General features: G+C 47.9%; 1 protein-coding gene across 1 annotated transcript in view; it reads left to right on the forward strand.

Moving 5' to 3' along the window:
* LARS1 (leucyl-tRNA synthetase 1) overlaps window positions 1–23235 on the forward strand; it is an 860995-nt gene that overhangs the window by 782855 nt on the left and 54905 nt on the right. Inside the window, exons 29-30 of the mRNA XM_069652446.1 lie at window positions 11614–11718; window positions 12009–12104. Coding sequence (XP_069508547.1) covers window positions 11614–11718; window positions 12009–12104 — 201 coding nt within the window. The remainder of the gene's footprint in view (window positions 1–11613; window positions 11719–12008; window positions 12105–23235) is intronic.

Genomic DNA, 23235 nt, shown 5'->3' on the forward strand with positions numbered 1-23235 from the left:
TAATACTGGTGATACTATTTGGTGGTATCTCAGTGGTATCACTTCTGAGATACTGCCAAACTCGTAATGAAGCTGATTGTTCTAGCAATGTTAAACTATTATCCAAGCAGGACGTGAATACAATACTATTTCTTGCCATCCCCTATACACGCTAATTATTTGACAACTTTGGCACACTAAGTGATAGGAAAGGTGTTTTCTTTTTGCAACTTTTCTTTGATTTACATCAATTTGACCATCCAGCTATTTTGATACCCCTCGAATTCCAAAATTACTTTGGAGGTAAGTATAGCCTTTTGTGTTTCACTTAACTTGTTCAACTCCTTTGTGGGGACTGGTCACCCCCTAAGGTTACCAGGCCTGGAGGAGTGTGGGGCCTTTCATTATTTCCTGTGTCATCTTAATGTAGCACTGTTAGGAAAGATTTCTCTTTTAGGCAACTTTCCTTCAATATTCTATGGACCCCCACATTTGTTGCTTATGTTTTTGACCATGCCCTGATGTTTTACCGAGAAGTGAAGCTTTCGGCTTCACTTCCCTGGCCTTTAGCTCATTTTGTAATGGGGAAACTGAGTAGTCCTTCAGGCTGTCAGTACTGGGAAACTGTTACTCTTCTGTCTTTCTACTTTTTACCTTCTTTGGTAACATTTTAAACATTTTAAATTTGCACACAGCATCTTTCAGTGGAGTGCAATGGGGTTACTTTTGTATCACCCTAGCCTTTTATCTGTAGGATTTTTGGTTGCTTTTAAATGTTCCCAAATATAAACTGGCTGCAGCAGATCCATTTTTGCTATATTTTTAGTTGACACAATCGAGTTTATCGCGTTTGGCTACTAACAGTGGATAGTGTCCTAAGATGATCACGGCACAAGATTTTTCGCTTGGTCCTTGGCCTTTTTGTGGTTTGGCCTTCTTCCTGCCTACCCAGATCAGGAAATCCCTAATATGGTCATGCATTTTCCAGGGAAAGCTGCTGCTTTTGCGGGCTAGTTCGAGGCCCTGCCTTACGGCCTGAAATCTATGCCAAGGGTGTTCACAAAGTGCTTAGCTCTGTTGGCAATGCATCTATGCTTCAAGGGTGTCGCCGTCTACTCTTATACGGACGACTGGCTCATCAGCTCCACCCTGCTTGGAGCCATCGTAGAACGCTCTTTTCCTGGTCACCCGTCTCAACATGGTCGCATGCCTCGCTACCCCCTCAGAGGAGAGGGTGATGGCCATCCTGGGGAAGGTACAGGACCTGTCGTCGGCGCAGTCCGCAACAGTACGAGCCATCAAGTCGCTGTTGGGCATGATGTCCTCCTGCATCCACCTAGTTTCCTTTTGCAGGCTCCAGATGAACCCTCTTCAAGAGTTTCTGGATGCACAGTGGCTGCAAGTCATGGGCGATTGAATGGACAAGATAGCCATCACCCACGAGTTCCGGCAAGCTCTCAGATGATGTGTACGTCCATATCTCACACAAGGCACTCCCATTCAAACCATGTCACGGTCACCACAGATTGCTCCCTGGAAGGGTGGGCGGCCCACACTCAATGTCCTGGAGCTCTGGGCAGTCTTCTGGGCCCTCAAATCGTTCCAACCTCAGCTGCGGGGGAAGGTGGTGTGAATATTCACGGACAACGCCACCACCATGTTCTACATCCGGAAACAGGGCCGGACACGCTCTGCTGCCCTCTCCTTGGAAGCCCAATCCCTATGGCACTGTGCCACTCTTCAGGACATGTTCATTGTCCACTTTTACCTGGCTGGCACCAAGAATACAGTCGCAGACACGCTCAGCAGGGAGCTGCGGTTCTGCCATGAGTGGGAATTTCATCAGGCTCAAGTATCCCTTTTCTTCTGCCAGTGGGGTGAACCCCAGATCGACCTGTTCGCTACGGCAGCCAACTCAAATTGCTGGAGGTTTGCCAGCAGGTTTCCTCATTTGAAGATCCTGTGGGATGCCTTCTTGTTCCTGTGGGACGGCTCTCCCTGTACGCTTTCCTTCCAATTCTGCTCCTGCTAACAGTGATCAACCCACTCTGACATTGCCATTGCAGGGTAATCCTCATTGCTTCGGTGTGGCCTCTGCAGATCCGCTACCCGGAGCTGCTGTCTGTCAGTGGCTTCGTCCATCTGTCTCCCTCTACTTTCCGATCCCGCCAGAGAAAACAGAATGATTTAGCACCACAACCCAGCGTCACTGAGCCTCATAGCCTGGCTCCTGCATCCCTAGAGTTTGGACATTATTCCCTGACATTGGAATGTAAGAAGATCCTGGCCAAGGCCAGAGCTTCCTCTACGCTTTCATGTTATGGCCACAAATGGTAACGCTTCATGGTGTGGTGCAGGACTCCGAAAATTACGCTGCTGCGAATCACAGCTCTGCAGCTCCTTCTGTATCTACTTTCATTGGCCAAGGCTGGACTGGAACACGCCTCTATCAAGGTGCATCTAGCAGCCCTTTCCCAGTGCACCTGGGCACCTGGTAAGCCATCTCTGTGATCACAGGCTCATCAAGGAGTTCCTCGAAGGCCTCTTCAGGACTTGTCCACCAGTGGAGGCTCCTGCTCCAGCTTGGGAGATCAACATGGTTTTGACTAAACTCATGGTGCCCCCATTCGAGACGATGCAGCAGGCCCCTCTGAAGTTTCTCTCATGGAAGAAGACTTTCCTAGTGGCCATCACCTCGCCCTAGTGGGCCAGGAAGATCCAGGCCCTCTCTTGCAAGCAGACTTACTTGTCCTTCCATGCTACAAGGGTGGTGCTGCGGACCCACAACCTCTTTATGTCGAAGATTCCTTGGGAATTCCATCTCAAAGAGTCTTTGGTTCTGCCAGTCTTCTTCCCGAATCCTTCTACGCTGCGGAAAGGACGTTGCTTTCACTGGACATTGTTCGTGCCTTGAAGTTTTATGTGGCACTGTTAGGACAGTTTTTCTATAGTCCAACTAAGGGCTTCATATAACCATTCATTTGAGGCAGTACATAAGCTCCACTCTTAGTATAAGGCTGTACCACCCGATAATGTGGTAGCATGGACAGAGCACCCAGGCTTATCTTGGAAGGGAGAGAGGGCTGTTGCTTGGTACAAAGAAATTGTAGCATGCATATGTTTTATGTGCCTTTTGTACCATTGGTATGATCTCAAAGCGCTGTGAGTTGACCACCCACGGGGGACGTGGTCCATATCAGTTGAGAGAGTAGTGTAGCATATTGTGCTTGGGTGCACTTGGTATGTGAGCAGCCAGAGTGATTTCTGGGGTTGGCTGCATTCTAATGCTAAGTGTGGTGCGGTGGATGTGAGAGATCAGTGTAATGTGCGCAGCAATGAGGGTGGTCTGCATTCTGGTTGCCATAGGGCATGTGTGAGAGATTGTGAGCCGATAGGTTGATTAATTTCGTGGGGTATAGCTGCATTCTACCAGGCTGTTGAGGTGTTTTATGAGCGATGTAGATATGTGTGCAGCTAGGCCGAATTGATTGTGGCGTGTAGCTGCGTTCTATTAAAGTGGAGAGTGAGCTTATTGGTAGGAATGAGTGTCTATGGTTATCAGTGGGTGGCTTCCTTACTTGGGATGCTTTTGCAGCGCAGTGCGCCTGCCGTCTCTGTCCTGGTGGTTCGTGGTGGTGGATTTCAGAGAGAGGTAAACTGTCTGCTGATAGTATGTTGTGTTTTCTCGGTCGGGCGGTCCTTTTCTAGACGCTCTGTCCCATTTACTGGGTCCCTGAAGCAATTTTATGCTGGGTTGCTGGGTGGTGCTTAGGTTATTAATGATTCTCCAGAGAGTTTAGCCAAGCATAGTTGTTCTGTGCCTCTGGTGCAGGCTTCTTGGTTCCTATTCCTAGATGGGCAGGGATTGCCTCTATTGATCATATGACACCAGCTATGCTTTGGCGGTTGAGCTAGGTGCTTGCGGTCTGCAGCAGCCTAGGTCAGAAGTTCTTTGGTCTATAGGCAGACATCCTTTCTTTGATTGTTCTTGCTTTTCCGGTGTGAGGTGATAAATTAATTGGCCAGTCATCTTCCTCGTATAAGTCACCATACTCTTTAGGGGACTAGTACAGGAAGAAGTCCCGGTCCTGCAGAGGTTCTCAGCACCGCCGTGGCTCCTCCCAATCAAGGGGCCAGTCCGGCAAGCAACAAAGACCAGCCTATGGCCCAGTCCTCCCGCTTCAGCACCCCAGAGGGAGGACGACTGTCACGATCCGTCAAGGGATGGAGAAACATCACATGCGACAAATAGGTGCTATCCCTTCTCAAGCAGGGCCTCTTGCTGGAGTTCATACACTTTCCACTGGACATTCCACCCACACACAAGCCTGAGAAATTGTGGCACCTTCTGCTACAAGAAGTGCATGCACTACTAACAAAAGGGGCATTGGAGAAGGTGCAAAAGGACAAATTGGCTACAGGAGTGAACACCCACTACGTCCCGGTAAGAAAAAAGGCACTGCACAACAAATCAGGGTGTTGGAGGGCCATATTAGATCTAAAGGTGCTCATCAAATTCCTAAAGGTGCAAACGTTCCGTATGATGACGCTGCAACAGGTCCTGTCCCAGCTACAACAAGGAGATTTCTTGGCATCCCTTGACCTCAAGGACGCCTATTTTCACATCCCTATTCGCCGCTCACACCGGTGCTACCTATGCTTCGTAGTGGCAGTAGTTCACTATCACTCCAAGGCCCTACCCTTCAGCCTGCGTTCAGCTCCACAGGTGTTTACCAAGTACCTTGCACCAGTAGTGGCACCCCTGCAGTAGAGGGGTATGCATGTATACCCGTACTTAGACGACTGGTTGGCGAGAGCCTCCTCCTACTCACTGGCGGGAATCAGTACATCGTCCACCATCCAGTGGCTGCACCAGCTCAGATTCTCCATAACCTTCCCAAAGTCGCACCTAGTGCCATCAAGACAGGTGCTCTACCTTGGAGCGAAACTCAACACTCAAACCTGCAATGCCAGGACCTCGGACAAGAGGGTTGCAGCGCTTCTGCCAAAGGTAGACTGCTCAGATGACCCCAGTCCGCAATTGCAAGTAATTGCTGGGGATAATGTCATTGTGCATCCCTTTGATCACTCGCTGCAGGCTGCGCATGTGGCCGGTGCAGAAATTCTTGGACGCCCGATGGATACAGGCTTTAGGGACATCATTCTGACGCAAACCTTCAAACTGAGCCTTCCCTGGTGGTCAGCAAGGGAATATCTGGTTGAGGGTGCCCCATTCATGCTGCCAGACCATCCTGCCACCTTGACGACGGATGGCTCACTGGAAGGTGGGGTGCTCATGGTCAGGACCAACACAAGTGAGGCCTCTGGTCCGAAGAGAAGAGCCTGCACATTAACCTCCTGGAGTTGCAGGCGATTTTCTGGGCCCTGCAGTCCTTCCTCCCGCTATTAGCGGGGAAGATGGTACAAGTCTACACCGGCAATACAACATCAATGTTTTATGTCCTCAAGCAAGGAGGAACCCGGTCCCCACAGCTGTCCAGGGAAGATCAGGCCTTCTGGCACTGGGCACTGCAGCACCAAATGTTTCTCATTTCCCTCCATCTGCCAGGGATTCAGAATACCCTAGCAGACTCCCTCAGTAGTAGGGAGTTGTGCTCTTGTCATGTGTGGGAGCTGCACAAGTATCAATTTCACTAGTTTTTCCAGACTTGGGGCACAACAGAGATTGACCTTTTTGCCACCTATGCCAACAGTCAGTGCAAGAGTTCCGTCAGTCGATTTCCCCCACCTGGAGAGCTTGGGAGACGTCTTTGCATTTCCATGGGAGGGCAAGTTCCTGTATGCATTTCCTTAGATCCTGCTGGTGCCTCGGGTCCTCCACACCTTCACCATATATGTGAAAACTGATATTAGTGGTTCCTGCGTGGCAGAGGCAGTTTTGGTACTCTGACCTCCTCACCCTCTCGTCAGCTGCTCCTTTCAAGATGACACCACAACAGCCTCTCCTGTCCAGGAACCAAGGAAGCTGTACTACACCATGACCCGGCCTCACTCAATCTGACGGCCTGGCTTCTGTGTTTTTAGAGTGTGGATCCTTGTCCCTCTCACAAGACTGCCAAGAAGTCCTGGCCCGGGCAAATGCTCCGTCCACTTTGGAGTGCTACAAGAGCAAGTGGAAACGCTTCCAGGTGTGGTGCAGGGGCCAGGAGTCGCGGCCTCATGCTGTCCGGCCACAAGACATTTTGCCTTATTTGTCATCTGTGGCTCGGTCGGGCTTGATGCATTCTTCTACCAAAGTGCACCTCGATGCAATTTTCAGATACAACCGTTCTGCAGGCGTACCATCCTTGTGGTCCCCCTGCTAGTGAAGGAATTCTTACGTGGCCTGTTCACCACTGCCTTCCTTTCTGGGATTCCGCTGCGTGACATCTGCCATGCAGCTACCTGGAGATCGGTGGATACATTCACCAAGTTCTACTGTGTAGACGAAAATTCGGCTGACGAATCAATTTGGCCAGTCAGTTCTGAGGAACCTTTTTGCGTGAGGTTAGTAAATGTCCAGTGATAAGTTGTGCTGGGAGCTTGCCTCCGCCTGTATGTATTGTTTATTAATATTGCTTTGTAATCTAGTCACAGCATGTGAATGTATGAAAGATCCAGTGCTGGAGAAGTAATAAGTTACTTACCTATAACTGTGGTTCTACAGCATTGGTATCTTTCATAGATTCACATGCGACACTCCCTCCTACCCCGGATGGCTCATTCTTTTGGCTCTTAATGCCACTCAAGTGCGCTTGCCAAATCTGAAGTTGCAGACAGCGGAGGAGTTAAGGAAGATCTTCCTATTGGCAGTGGGCAGTATGATCCCAAATGACTGTAATGGAGCACAAAAGTGGCTGAAAGTTTCAGTTTAAGTTTAAACTGCTCTATGCTACCAAGGATTCCCAGCCTGATGACAGGGAATATTCACAGTATGTGAATCTATGTAAGATACCAATGCTGGAGAAACAGTTACAGGTAAGTAACATATTCCATCCTGATCACGCTGGCTTGGCCGTAGCCGATCTGGTACCCGGACTTTCTGCATTAGTCTGTGGCTCCGTCGATCCGGCTGCCTCCGCTTCCCGTCCTCCTCTCTCATAAAACTAACAATACTGCACCACGACCCGGCGTCTCTGAGCCTCATGGCCTGGCTCCTGCAGCCCTAGAGTGCAGAAAGTTCCTGGCTAAGGGCCAGAGGTTCCTCTACTTTGTCTTGTTACAGTCCCAAATGGAAGCATTTCACAATGTGGTGTAGGACTCGGGCGATTACGCCTCTGCGAATAACGGCTCTGCAGCTCCTCCCGTACCTGCAGTCGCTGGCCAAAGCTGGGCTAGCTCACGCCTCCATCAAGGTTAATCTATCTGCCATATCTTGGTACACCCGGGTGCCAGTCAAGCCCTCCCTGTGGTCGCAGAGGCTCGTCGAGGAGTTCCTCAAAGGCCTTTTCAGGTTTTTGCAGCCAGTGAAGGCTCCTGCCCCGGCTTGGGAGCGCAACATGGTTTTAACTAAGCTCATGGGTCCTCCATTTGAACCGATGCATCAGGCCCCATCTGAAGTTTCTCTTGTGAAAGATTGCTTTCCTGGTGGCCATCACCTAGGCCAGACGAGTCGGGGAGATCCAGGCCCTCCCCTGCAAGCAGCCGTATTTGACCTTCCACGCTACAAAGGTGGTGTTTCGGACCCATCCCACCTTTATGCCCATGGTTCCTTCAGAGTTTCAGCTCAACAAGCCTTTGGTTCTTCCAGTGTTCTTTCTTTCCAAACCCTTCTACGCCTGCTGAACTGGCATTGCATTCACTGGACGTTGCTTGTGCCTTAAAGTTTTATGTGGCACGCACAAGGATTTTCAGAAAACATCTCAGCTATTTGTCAATTTTGGATGAGTAGGACATGGGACGGCCCTGTCTAAGGCTTCCATTTCCAGGTGGTTCTCCGGGTGTGTTATGCACTGTCATCATCTGGTCAACAGACTTCTTCCAGGCCGGCCGGGAGCCCACTCCACCAGAGCCATCGCAGCTACAACAGTGTTTCTCTCCGGTGTGCCCCTTCTCTACATCTGCAGGCGGCTACGTAGATGTCCACCCACACCATCACGAGATTCTACTGCATCGGCAGGGATTCGAGGGAGGAGTCCTGGGTTGGCCAAGCAGTGCTGTTTGGTTGAGGTGAGCCTGTTCTAGGGTAAGTGTGTTGCTTCTGTTAAGCCTTCCCACCTCCTGTCGTTGTGTATGTGTACTGCTGTGTAATCGTATTCATTAGCATGTGAATCCATGCACGACCCTGTGCTGGAGAACAAACTAGTAACTTACCTGTAAATCCTGTTCTCCAGCATGGGTCTTGCATGGATTCACATGCGAACCCTCCCTCCTTTCCCTCTATGGCTCTTGTTGGTGCATACTGCCACTTTACGTGCTCTACCAAATCTGAGGATGCCCACCAGGGTTGGAGATTAAGAGGACAATTGTCATTGGCTGGGGGCAGTATGACCCAAAGGACAATGATTGGTTATAGAGGAGACAAGCAGTTTTCAGTCTAATGCGAAACTGCTTCCTTTTTACTGAGGATTCCCAGCCTTTTGACAGGGAATATTCATGAGCATGTGAATCAATGCAAGACCCATTCTGGAGACCAGGAGCTCCAGGTAAGTAAGTAGTTCCATCCTCCAGTTCCAGGGATGCACTTGGAATGGTGACTGCTGCAGTGAAGTGGCCACAGAGAGAGCTGGTCAGTCCACTGGGTGGCCCCGGGACATTTCTGAAGGCTCAGCAGACACTGATCCATGAGCAATGGTCAAGACTGGTTGTTTCCACCGGTCCAGGAATCAAAGCAGAAACAAGGGTCAAGATAGAGAAGCACCTCTTAACCGGTACTTGGCTGGAGGTGATGCTGGTCGGCTACAACGGTCATCCTCTGGTCGTCAGCGGGCTGCACTTCTTCGGAGGTCTTGGCTCCAACGGTGAACTGTGGATTTGTTGCAGGAGTTCTCCTTTTATCCAAGATCTGGTCTGGATACTCACCCAGGTCCATCAATGGCAAGGTCTTCATCATTCAAATTGGCAGTGGCTATCCAATACACGCACAGAGACCACCAATTCTTATGGAAACTGCTTTCCCTGGTAAAGGGCATTCCAAAAATGGCAATTCCAGACCTAAGAAGGCAGGAAGAATACCAAAGGAAACCGTGGCTAAAGGACAGGAAAATCTTGTGGCGCAACCATTGTAAAGTGCTAGCCACGCGCAATAAAAATTTGTGGTAATTACAAAATTGCACAAGTAAAAAGTTTAAAAATAATCTGCTACCACTGGCCTATCCTGGGCACATTGCATTTGTAACCACAAATTCACAAGAGAGTTATAAAGATACAAAGTATTCTAACCACACTTCACTTTAAGTGATGTGTGCAGCTTTAAAAATAATAGAAATCCACAGAGAGACATAAGTCTCCCAGTATTGATAGTTTTATGGACTGATCAGTTTCCCCTTAATAATGAGCACAAAGCAAGGGAAATTGTATTTATTTATTGTTTGCTTGTTAGGTGCTTATACAGTAGGAATATACTGTTTCAAAATGCCCACAAGGCAGGGAAGGGGGGAGAGTGGGAAATACATTACAACATTACAACACTATATTTAAGAGCAGAGGGGGAAAAGGGAGAGGGACATAACTACTATGCCTTGTGAGTATTCTGAACGTGCAAGTGCAGAAAGGAAGAGTAAAGTGGGGGGGCGGGGGTAAGTGCTTGGGAGTCCGAGCCCATGGGTGAGCCGTGGACAAAGTGCTAGAAAGTTGAGTGCTACATGGTCTAGGACGCAGGAGGTGTAAGTGCGAGTCTCCAGAGAGGAGCGTGTGCAGATGTAAAGTGGTGTGGAAAGACAGGAGCTGGGAAGAATTGGTGTGGGAGGTCAAGGCCCCGAAGATGCATAAGCGCCAAGGACACTGATTCAGCAACTGAGGGATTAGCAGAGGAGAGAAGGAGGAAAAGAGGAAAGTCTTAAGGAGCTTATGGAATTTGAGAGGATCCTGCTCAAGGCACAGGGGGAGGGGGAGGCTATTCCAAAGGAGGGAGCCCGCAGAGGAAAGTGAGCAACCCCCTGCCCTCTGTTTAGCAAAGCGCTTTACGCACAAAGAGTTGGTGCCAGAGGAGCGAAGTCATCTAGAGGGAGAGTATTTAGTGAGATAACGTTTTATATAGTGTGGTCTCCAGACCCAGACAGCCTTGTGGATGATGCAGAGGGATTTGAATTCAATCTGTGCAGCAACCAAGAGCCAGTGAAGACTTTTTAGTGCAGGAGAGATGCGGTCCCTGGGCTTAAGGACAAGGATACGTCTTGCTGCCCTATTCTGGATTAGCTGGGGGGGACATAGAGAGGAAGAGGGTAGATTAAGGAAGAGGCTATTGCAGTAGTCAAGCCTAGAGAATACCAGGCCTCTAGAGACATTGAGCTTCTGGGGAAAGGTGAGGAAAGGAAGGATTCCTTTGAGGAGGTGAAGTTGAAAGTGGGCCTTCTTGGCAAGGTCCTGGATGTGAGGGAGGAAGGAAAGAGAGGAGTCGAAGATTACTCCAAGGTTTCTGGCTTCACTTGAAGGCACAGGGAAAGAGCCCAAATAGGAAGGCAAGAGTGAAGGGAACAAGGAGGGAGCAGGGGTCCCGATGGGAAGGATCTCAGTTTTACAGGCGTTGAGGCAGAGATCATTGGAGGTGCCCTAGGACTGGATGGCAGATAGGCAATCTGGGATGATGGAGGGTGCAAGAGGGTCAGCAGGGAATCTGAAGAAGAGCTGTGTGTCGTCTGCGTAACACTGGTAGATGGAGGAAAAAGAGGAGATAAGCCGTGCAAGGAGAGCAAGGTAGATGTTAAAGAGCCAGGTGGAGTGTATAGAGCCCTGACGGACACCACAGGTGGAGATGGAGGTAGGAGAGGAGAAGGGGCCCAGGATGACTTGGGAAGAGCAGTTGGTGAGGAAAGAGGGCAGCCAATCCAGTGCCCGTTCCAAGATACCAAGTGCATCATGGAGCCTTTGTATGAGGATGGAATGGTTAACTGTGTCAAATGAAGAGCAGAGATTGATAAGGATAGGGACAGCTGGGGAGTTGAAGTCCAGAGATGCAAGCAGTTCTTTACGAGTGTTCATACGATCAGTTTCCGTGCCTCTGGATGCTCGCAATCCAGATTGGTGGTCGTGGAGGCCTCCAACAAGTTCAGTGTGAGAGTTCAATTGGGGCAAGGCCAGCTTCTCAAGTAGCTTCCCCAGGAAAGGGTTGATGGTGATAGGGTTGATAGCTGGCAGAGCAGTTGGGGTAAGAGGATAGTTTTTTTTTAGCAATAAAGCAGAAGGCTTTTCTTGCCTCCAAAAATTCAGGTAAACTGTCAAAACAAAGCAAAAAGAAAGGATGTCCTATGGAAGTCAATGGAAGGAAAGCAGCAGAATGAAAATCTTTCCTAACAACTGGAATCCATGATATCTGAATATACAGTTATGAACATCACTGGAAAACAGATAAAATCATTGTAAATGTAGGATCTTCCAATTTCCTGTGTGAACTGTTCGTTAAGCATTCCTAACAGAATGTGCTTGTTCTGATTTGTACGTTTCACTCTGCAATTTAACCTTGCTTTCTTGTTTTAGGAAAATCTGGAGAAGAAAGGACCACGTGTGCTTGATCTGGTACTGGAGTTTGATGAAGAGGCTGTGCTGATGGAGAACATTGTTTACTTGACCACAAGCTTGGAGGTTGTACTTTTGTAAAAATGTTGGGTTGCTTTTAAATGTTTTTAGTGGCTGGCTTGCAAGTTGATCAATTCTGGCCCAAGTTGGTAATCCTTCAAAGGCAGTCCAGGGAGACCATTTAGTTAAAAGCACAAGCTCTGAAATCTCATAACGGGCGTGATCGGCATCTGACAAAACACAGTCCCGCCACAGCCTTTTGCTAAAGAATGTTCTAGTTTATAGCTGTAATGACGTGTACTCTGTTTTCCTAGTGTATCTTCTAAATCCTTCTAATTTTCTCTTCTCTTTCTCAGCTGGATCAGATTGAAGTGAAATTCTCCTCGGAAGCAAATGACAAAATACGTGAAGACTGCTGTCCCGGCAAGCCATTTTCTGTGTTCAGAGCAGAAGTAAGTCAGAGACTGCATGCTTTGAGCTGAAAGGAATACCTCATGCAACTTTCACTTGGATGCCCTAATTTTTTTGCAACATCCCTATTTTCTAATCCCTATCTCTGATCCAGTCACCACCCCTCTCTCTTGGTTTGACCACTCTCTCCTCCCACCTGGGTACCCGTGGCCCTCTATCCAAGCCACCCCCAGCATTGCCAGCCTTCTTCACCGTCATCCGACATATGAAGCGAGTGTCAGTCGCTTATTTCACCTCCACTTTCATCCCCCCTCCGACTCTCCCTACGACGGTGTCCTTGCTAACCTACACCGCTCCATCTTTAATACGCTTGTCATCCTTGTCCCTATCATTAGGATCCACCAAAAACCCGCCTCCAAGAACAAAAGCTGGTACGATTCCGATTTAGCAAGTGCAGAGTTGCTGAACGGAAGTGGCAGACCTTTGGTTTACCCTTTGGCAAACTGGCCTGCCGCCTGCTCCAAAGGCAATATCGATTCTCTATCTGCTTCAAGAAGCAGGTCCACATCCAAGCATGCATCTCTGGAGCCACTAATGACACAGCCACACTTTTCAAAATCTGCAAGAAACTCGCCAATCCAACTGCAGTTTCAACCTCTCTCCTCCCTTCCCAGGCCCTCTGCACCGCTTTGGCCTCCCACTTCACATCAAAAACACAGGATATCCTGTCCTCACTCTCGTCCACGCCCATCTCCACTCCCTCCCTCTACCCCACTGCCTCCCTTGGCTCCTCTCCCTCCACCCCCTCACTCTCCTCCCTCCTGCCCATAGCACCGGATGAGGTCTCTAAAGCGGGCCACTCTATGAAGGTCTCCTCCAAACAAGTGCTCCCCTGATCCTCCAGAACGATTAAGGACAACAAGGGATGGTATGATGAGTAATGCCGCTTGTGTAAAGCCAATATTCTGGCGTACCTTAAAACTGGCCCAAATGTTGACACTAGCAAGCTACGGAATTATAGATCAACGTATAAGTCCACGGTAGAGAGAAAGAAAAAATGTTTTTCCAGCCAAGATGGGAGTCCATGCAGGAGGCATGTAGGGGCAATGACACATGTATTTGTGGGAAATTAGTTCTTGGCATGGCACCAGACACCCCCCGCGATCTGCACTGTGGCATATCTCCAGATGCCTGGTGCACTTATTTTCGGAATCTATATGAGGATCTTGAGGATGAGACTAGACATTTGCATGAGGTAGAGCCATATGGTGATCTATTGGGCGATCCTACAGGGTTTGTTGTGAGTATAGCAGAAGTGGAGAAAGCTGTTGGAGCTCTGGGGAAGGGGAAAACGCCAGGCCCCGATGGCATACCTGTGGATTATTTATAAAAATGAACCGACTATTTGGGGTCTGATACAGACCAAAGTTTTTATTGCAGCTATACTTATATATTTTACTGGTTCCAATGTGCTCTTCTTTATTGTTATTGACATTGTTGTTATTTATTGTATATTGCTTCTACATAATGTGAATACTATTCTCTTTATTATGTTATGATTTCTTTTTATGCTTCCTTAGATTGCTTTCCTCTCTTTTTTCTTTCTCTTTAATATGAATCTATGCAAACCATTTATCTTATTTCTCATCTCTTTGTTGATTTAATTATTTGTAAAGGTTTGTAATAAACCATGTACAATAAAAAAAAGAAATGAAGCTATACAGCTAGATGCCGTCCCCTTGACATGGCAGGAGGCCATAATTGTCCTTATTTTTAGGAAGGGAGCTAAAGACCACCCAGAGAACTACCGCCCCATCTCCCTACTTGATGGGGCAGGGAAATTGTATGCAAAAGTCATTTTAGGCTACCTGCAAGAATGGGTTGGGTCTAATGGGGGATCATCCACCTCAGGCAGGTTTCAAACAGGGGATGAGGACCGTCGAGCAGTGCCATAGGTTAGACCTCAAAGTCAGTCAGTACACAATTTTGAATAACAATAAGCTGTATGCAGTCTTAAAAACCACCTTTGGCTGTGGTAGACGCTAATAAGATATAACATCCCGGCAGGCTTGTTGTCCATCATACAGGCACTGTACTCCAATAATAGGGCTTCGGTGCGATGGGGGCTTACAGGTACAGCGCAGAGTATTGCAGGGATGCGTACTGGCCCCGCTCCTATTTTGTATTTATATTAACAGGCTAATTGAAGAACTGGACGCCAATAGTATGGATCCCCAGAGGGTGGGTAGTGTGAGAAACTTAATGGTGTCTCGCCTACTAGTCCCAGGATCTTTCTCTTAGGGGGCCAGGGTACGGCCATAGCCTTTGGATCCAGACCCTGGGGGTGGACCAGTGCAGGAGGATCACCTGGGTGAGGCAACCAATGGTGAGATGCGGTATTCCCCCCTTCCCCATACCTATGCCCCATCCTGCCAGGTAGGATATCTTGAGACTTAAACTCCTCCCCCCCTTACCTACACAAACACTTTCGCACGGTCAGTTGCCTCTGGGGAAAGACAGACTCACACCCGAGCATTACATTGGACATGTCCCGCTAATTGGGTAAGGCAAAGTCTGGCACTTGACTTTAAGCACATACATCTGATACCCATTAGCTCTCCCCACACAGATAAAAGACGGAACATAGAGACACACTCTGAGCAAGGTGGAACACGAGAAGGAGCAGAACCTCTGGGGCGAAGGGGAACCTGGACAGAGCGACGAGAGCAAAGAGTAGAGAAACCCACAAGATCCCTGCAGGAGGTTGTTGCCTCCGAAGAGCCATGAAAGATACGTGGAGAAGGCCAAATCCCAGACAAGAAGCCTGCATTGTGGTTTCAAGGGTGCCAGCAACCCTGCTAAACGATAGAGTTGGGGAGGCGCGGCCAAGCCTGTGGTATTACCCTTGACTAGTGAATTTAAACCGCTAAGACAAGAAGGGAATGCACACAGCAGGTCAGTTGGCGAGCGACATGAAAGACTGTTTTGTGCTAAGGAAAGATTGAAGTTGCAACAGCATATCTCACAATTGAAGGAGGCACATGTGTGGATGTGACACGAAAAAAGGCAGACCTGTGGTGAACATTAAATTACTGATAACTGTGAAGCCAGTGATACAGAGTAGCGAAGTGGTCCAGCGAAAGGAAGTAGCCCACTCGAAAGTCTCAGCGAAAAGTCAAATGTTTGGATCGAAAGCGACAGTGAATGAACTCTAAAATGCATAATGATCAAGATTAACCCTGGCAAAAGGGGAATTGAAAAGGAGAATGTTGAACTTTGTGCTTATGAAACTGAACTACCTAGACCAAGAGACACGGGCAAATAACACAGAGTGTGAGCTGAAGGGAAAGTCGAAGTGGTCCTGCGGAGGTCTATAGTAAGAAGCTTTGCACATTCGAAAGTCTTCGACATCTGGAAAAGATCCGAGCCCGACTAAGGGAGACTGGAAGTGTGATAAGTTAGGGGAAGGGAACCCCTAAAGAATGTGAATTAAGCTTGGGCTAGGGACCGAGGGAGACCTATGTGAACTTTTGTTGAACTATGAAAGTACTTTTGAAAGCTGGAATTGGAGACTTTTACATGAAAGGCCACAGGGGCCTCGATCCACGTCTTGAACTGCCTTTGGTTTAATAACCTGAGCCAGAGTGTGTCATCATGTCTATTAGGGGCCGCCTTACTCTGTACTGCCCAACGTGGGGAGGAGAGCTGACTCTGCCATTTTGATCCTTTGTTATAACACTAATTTTCCTTTGCATACACATTACCCATTACACACTTTTGTATAAGAGATAAGGCAGGCATTAGGTTTTGTTAGTATTGGCCATTTTGATTTGACAGAGACCGACTAGGACTGTGTTTTTCTTTATTATTTGATGGTAGAGACTTTTCCCATCATAGCTATAGGGCAAAGCAGGAGTTTTTCCAAACCCCGAAACTTGAATAAAGGTTTTGAAATTGTATCTCTTGTGTCAGTATTCCCCTCACAGTAGCCAAAGCTTCCCTGCCTTCTTTTACGCAGATGACACAGTATTGCTGTCAACTACTCCAATAGGAATAACGCGCTCCACAGAAGTTTTTGTGAAGACATGTAGCGACCTTGGCTTGACAATTAACAAAAGCAAAACAAAAAGTCTAGTCCTTAGACGTAGGACAGCCAAACATGTCAAGGTCAACATAGAGATAGAGCGAGTTAGACTGGAGCAGGTCAATTCCTATAACTATCTAGGCCTGTGTTTTACCAAAAATAAAACTTTGGGTGAGCAAGTCACACAAGTAACGACTACTCAAAATAACAGGGGTATTACGATGTTTTTCCAGTCACATGGGTGGGGAGCTTTGACCCCAGCATTAGAAATGTATAGACTTCCAGTGACTCCAGCGTCGCAGTATGATGCAGAGATCTGGTGACATGCAAAAATCCAGCCCATGTTTGTGGTTGAAAATGAATTCTTAAAATCCTTGCTGCAGCAGCCCAGAAGTGCGCCCAATGCAATCCAAACATGGATTGTGATTTATACCCCATTAAGCACATGCTTTCTACAAAACCCTTCCTCTTTTGGGTCCCTATTTGGACAGTACCTGGGCTACGCATATATAGAGAATTTCTGGTAAACTATCTGGGCCTGGAAGGTAGTCGGGCAACCCCATGGCTGAAATATATAAAATGTTGGTGAATGAAAACGGGCCTCTTGTCATTCTGGGAACAACCGCTCAATATGCCAGCCAAATCGAAGGCGGTGGCCAAACTAGCATATAGGCAGGACTGTAGACCAACAATGGAGGCGGCTTGTATAAGGGTCTCCTGAGGCCAACAATACCTTCAGGCAAAGGTAACATTTGGCTCTGAACCGTACCTAGATGTTCTCTATCCAGGACACACCCGCTTGCTTTTTTACGACTGAGAGCAGGGACGCTGCAAGTGGCTTCTTTCAAGAGCAACTGGAATAGGCAAAATGGCACAAAATGCCCAGCGTGTGGGACGTTGACTGAGTCAGTTCTCCATTCTGTCTTTCTCTGTCCTAGTTAAGTTTACAGAGCTATGTATTTAAAACCAATATTCAAATTGAAAGGCATCCGAAGGACAGTAGATGCAATGGACATATGCAGGAAAAGTGGAAAATCTTAACCTTTTATACTTTGTAGCTAAGTACTTTCATAGGGCATGGCTAAGGAGGATGAGTCTGGGTCGGAATGGAGGGGATTAACTTGACAAATGATTTTTAATTGATTTTAACAAGGGTTGTATTTTCCCCCTTTTTAGCTGCGATGTAGAGCTGTATGGTTTTTTAATTCTATTTTGTTTTTATATATTTTTGTATGGAGTGTAATTTGCTTTGATGACACAAATGTTGTATAAAGCTTTGCAAATGATGATTAAGGACAACATCTCCTCTCTTGCACTGGATCTTGTTGACTTCTGTAACCACTCCTTTGTCACTGGCTCTTTCTCTCTATCCCTCAAGCACTCCCTGGTGCACCCTCTCCTAAAAATAAAGCTGTCTGCTGACCTTTCCTGCCCAGCTAACTAGGCTAACTATCGCCCTATTTCCACTACCCTCTTCCTGGGTAAACTCTTGGAGGAGTTGGTCCTCCCTCAACTGACCCACCACACCGATCTTGTTGGTTGCCGTCATGACCATCAATCTGGATTCTGGGCATCCAGAGGCACAGAAACTGCTCTCCTGAACACCCGTGAAACCATGCTTGCAAATCTTGATTCCAACGCTCGCGCCTTTCTCATTCTCCTTGACCTCTCCTCTGCCTTTGATACGGTCAATCAGTCCATCCTCATAAAACAACTCAGTGACACCCTAGGCATCACTGACCGGGCACTGGATTGGCTGACCTTTTTTCTCACAGCACTTCCCAGCTGCAATTGGACCCTTTCTCTTTAACCACCTCCCTCTCTACCTTTGGTGACCCCCAGGGCTCTATCCTATCGCCATGGCTCTTCAATATCTATCTTGAACCTCTTGCTCACCTGATTTCTTCCTTCTCTCATTTCCAGTCCTATGCCGATGACACACGGCTTTCCTTCAAACTTCCCTCTATTACCTCTTCCACTCTGATCCCTGACTGTCTGTCCGCAATTCAGGCATGGTGTGCAGCCAACGATCTCTGCCTCAATGCTAGTAAGACGGAGATCCTTCTGATTGGGACACCTGCGCCCTCTTTTCCTCCCACCCTCTTTGGGCCCTCTACCCCCACATCCTGTGAGGCCAAAAACCCCTGGGCCATCTTTGACTCTGCTCTCTCCTTTATCCCTCACATCATGGATCTTACTAAGACGTCACAATTCCAGCTCTGCCTCCTCAGAGGAATGCTTCCTTTCCTCACCTTCCCCCAGAAGCTCAATGTCTCCAGAGCTCTAGTCCTCTCCAGGTTAGACTACTGCAACAGCCTCTTTCTCAGTCTCCCTCTTTCCTCCCTACGCCCCCCTCCTTCTTACCCAGAATAGAGCTGCAAGACTTATCCTTGGCCTCAAGCCCAGGGACCGTATCTCTCCAGCCCTAAAATCTCTCCACTGGCTCTCATTGGCTGCAAGGATCAAATTCAAGACCCGCTGCATCATCCACAAGGCCTTCTGGGGCCTGGGACCACGCTATCTCCAACTTTCCCTCCCTAAATACTCCCCTGCTAGAGCCCTACGCTCCTCTAACTCTTTCACTGTCAAAACGTTTCTCCAAGTAGAGAGTGGAGGGGAAGGTCTCTCGCCTCGGCTGACTCCTCCCTTTGGAACAGCCTCCCTGCCCATCTCAGATTTGAGCCGGAACTCCTCAAGTTCCAGAAACTGCTCAAAACTCTGCTGTTCTCTACCTCCTTCCTTCTTTCCCTTCCCTGCTAATCACCCCACTGCCGCTGTGACTGGTGGCCTAATCCTCATGAACCTTGCAGGATTCCAGGCCTCCTTCCCAGCACCATCCCCCTCCCCATTAAGCACTGCCCCTGCTCGGCGACTCTGCATCCCACTCCTTGGAGTCGCCGGCACTAGCACTTAGTCTGGGGTTCTCGCCTTAGCTACCCTTGGCACTTCCCTCCCGGGCCCTCCGCCAGCACTTGTCACTCCTCTGCTCTCCCTGCCCCCTCCCTGCCTATTCCCTGCACTTCTCCTCACTGCAGTTGCCTGCCCGAATGCCACAAGGCCTAGTAGGACTGTTAGGTTGGGATTTGGGGTAGTACCCTTAGGGTGCACTACAACAATCTGAGCCTCCTAGCAATAGGACCCACGGACATCCCTGACCGGGGAGAGCAAAGCCCACGGCAGCTGGACGGGTGACATCGGATAGACAGGAACACAGGCGGCACACACGGAGACTGAATCAACTAACTCAGACAATCCCACCAACTGTTTTGCCCGCACCGTAATTTAATTACCGACAGGTACTACGTTGGTGTGGAATTATTGAGACATTGACAATCCCCCCACTACCTGAGAGGTTGTCATTAGCAGATGCACTGGCCACTAGAGTCTAAATGGAGGGTAAGGGGAGCCATGAGAGAGCATGCTAGAGGTGGGGGCCAGAGGAGTAAGGAACCTGTAGGCCGTCAGACCCAGATCAGGACAGAGCCGCAACAGGGGAGACTACGCAAGCCGAGCGCTTCAAATCAGGATAGAGATGCAAACTAACCAACCTGACTAATAACTTCTCTTTCTGCATACACCTCTCAAACTCCAAACCAAACACAACCAAAACCTACAGCACAACAAACTGCACAAAATTCACTACATTGCAACAACAAAACAAAAACACACATAGCCTTGCACAACAGTACACGACGACTACCGGCCACAAACACCCCAGGCCCAGCCAACGGACCCACCGGGCTGAGGCCGCCAACAGCACATCACTGCTCTCTTGCTTTTTTTCCTGCTTCCTCCCACTAACTCAACCCCGCTCTCCCTTTTCAGAGCCGCCAGAACGCCAAGGGACCACTACGGTGGTGATAGTGTGCGGTACAAATGTCCTTTAACATTAACATTAACCTTTGGTATAAGTCTGAACTACACAGGTTGGTAGTGTGGCTGAGCAGCCACTCTTATCTTAAGAGGTGTCAATGTGAGCTGTAGAGTAGTGTCACAAAGATTCTCACACACACACACACACGGTTTCTTGATAAAACAATTATTTATTTATTTACCAGCCATTTGATTAAGCCTGCTTTAGAGGGGAGCAATATACTAGCAACACACAAATACCTTCAAAAATACACACTCTTAGTTCCTAAAGCAGCAAGCACCCATTTGGATGCCACACACACTTCCTACACCCTCAGGTGACATCAATAGTTAGGACACTATGGACACTGATATGTTACTATGAAATTAGCATTTAGGATGGCACTGAGATGTGTTAAAGAAAAGGTTATTAGAACAAACAAGAGATCACAATTATTCTTAAGCAGGCAAATACTTTTCAACCCTCCCCAAGGTCAGAGGAGAGAAGAGTCTTTCAGTGAAACAAGCTAGGCCAAAGTCAATAGGAAAAAGTCTATGTAGCTGAAGCACTTCTTGCAGGTAAGTAAGAAATGTCTTTGCACAATGTTTTAGAAGTCTTTAGTGAAGAAGAAGAATCAATGTAGGGCCACAAGCTGTTAGGCTTGTGAAGAGTAGAAGCAAATCTACAACAAGAGTTAAATTCTCTTAGACTTTACAGTACCTTTAGTTAGAAGAAAATGCAGCAGACAGGGGTGGACTGGGAACTAAAAGAGGCCCTGGAAATAATGACTGGGGACCAAAAGAGGCCCTGGAAATAATGTCCAAAGTAATGTCCAAAGTGGCCCCATATGACACATTTTCAGCAAGCCCAATGCTTTTCCTATGAGAAAATTTGGAAATACCACACAAAAGAGGCCCAGGGTGCAGAGGCCCACTGGGAAATCTCCAGAGTTCCCTATAGGCCAGTCCACCCCTGGCAGCAGATGACTTGTGTTCCTGTGCAGCTCTGTAGATCCTGGTGTTCCTGGGCCTCAGTCGTGGGGACAAAAGGGGAGGACTTCTGGTGACTCCTGTACTCCAATGGGATGGTTACCGACAGCAACCAGCAATCTTCAAACTAGTGGCAATTCGGTGTTTCAGCTCCTCGCGTCTACCGTAAACGGCACCACCATGGTTCCTGGCTGTCGAGATGGGCTTTCCTTACATCTGGGGTCCAGCACTCTGTTGGGGTGGCTCAGGCCCGGTCAGTCCTGCTTCCTGGGATCTTCCTGGAGCTCTTTGTCAGCTTAAAAGCAACACACACAAACTGGTGTTGCTCTCCCTAGCGTTTCTGTTTCCAGCAGCATCTCTGTGGAAATTCCACGACCAATTACAGAACAATATGTATGGCAAGGTCAGGTAGCAACCATACAGAGTGATGGTTGAGTGAGTGATCTAGCATGATAAGAGAGTGGACTAAATAACAGACAGGATTTTAGGGTTAAATGAGTTGCAAATAACACAAGGATGCAGTCGTCACAAGGTTGAATGCCAGTCTAATATAGCCACATGTCCGTAATCATGGAGCAAAAGACATCTAATGCAATTAAGGTGGACCCTGGAATGGTGCAGAGAAGAAGCAGATTACACATTTATGCAATCGGGGTGAATGCCATTTATTTAATTGATTGTTTTATGAGGTGCCAGCAGTGCCAGTTATTGTGTGGCACCACAAGTAGGGAGGGGGAATGTGAGGGGCCAGAAATGAAAGTTGGACACAAAGTTGTCATGTTTTTGGTTAAAAACATTCATTAAATGAAAAAGGGGTGGGGAAAAATGCCTCTCCTGACCTAGTCTAAAGAGGATCTTCCCTACCCAGAAAACAAAAACTAAGGATGTGTCTGTGTTAGGATGTCAGTAACTGAAAAGCCGTCCATGTGCCCAAAACGTCCTATCCTGACCATCACACTACAAACAAAACAACAAAGGGTTGCAAGGAAATGTCTTTAACTTGATGTTGGCAAAATTGTTTAAAACCAAAAGTATAAGAATGACTCCAAGGTAAAGTCCCATGGATCCGGATGGTGGTCCCCTTTCCCTGGATTCTCAAATAGGATGGCAAAAATGTCTCTTTAGCTAACAGTTCCTTTGTTTCTTCACTGGACTTACATGGTTCTTGTTTAAGCAAAACGCTCTGTAACAGTCTTTCAATGGATTGCCCTTCTCCTGCAGATTCCTCCTCAGATATCCATTCCTGCATTAGCTGCTCGGAAACCTTTTCGACAGGGGGCGTAGTGCCTTTGGTCCGTCTTGCCTCGATGCCTCGGTCGTTGCCTTCGGACGTAATGCTGGTCGTCGTACATATTTGTATTTGTTTATTATTTGTATTGCGCGCCTAACCCGGTGGTAACTGGGCGCTTGAAAACTTAAGGTTACAGACATGGATGGGCATACAGTTTAGAAACAACAGGAATAAATAGACCAGAAAGGACCCTGGTTACATATGGGTCAAAATCTGGGATGCAGGCAAGGAAATACAATAGTAGGCTAGCAGGCGATTGACCACAGTATAGACAATGCATGGCAGACCTAGTGAGTACTTCTTACTGGGGAGGTTTGTTACTCAACCAGTTTTTTATACCGGCTTTAAAAGTGAGAAAGGAGGGTTCCTGTCTAAGGGGGATGGGGATAGAGTTCCATCGCTTGGCAGCTTGTACTGGGAAGCTGGCCCCTCCTGCTGTTTTTAGATTGTATCTTGGGACCACTAAGTTGTGTGAATGCGATGATCTGGTGGTACGTGTGGGTTGGTGTAAGCAGATTTTGTCAGCAAGGTATTTCAGGGCTGCGTTGGTGAGGCATTTTTGGGTGATGGCCAGGATGCATAGAGTGATTCTATCACGGATGGGTAGCCAGTTGGCATTATGTCTGTGTGTGGAGATGTGGCATGATTTAGGGAGACTGAGTGCTGCTCTGAGTGTGTTATTCTGTAGAACCTGGAGTTTGTTTAGGTTATGTTCCAAGGAGCCAAGGAAAAGAGTGTTGCAGTAATCAATTTTCGAAAGTGCCAGTGCTCTGGCCAATGTTAAACAGCTACTTGGGGATAGAAAGGACTTAAAGCTATAGATCAGTTTGTTGGTATAGGCCGTGGAGGATGCAACACTGTTTACCTGTTTTTTAAGAGAGAGAGTTGAGTCGAGGTAAACCACCAATGTTTTTATCTCTTTGGACACTTTGATTATGTTGCTATCAATGACGAA

The sequence above is a fragment of the Ambystoma mexicanum genome, chromosome 3p (assembly GCF_040938575.1).
Source record: "Ambystoma mexicanum isolate Mex_15411 chromosome 3p, UKY_AmexF1_1, whole genome shotgun sequence".
NCBI classification, from domain to species: Eukaryota; Metazoa; Chordata; class Amphibia; order Caudata; family Ambystomatidae; genus Ambystoma; species Ambystoma mexicanum.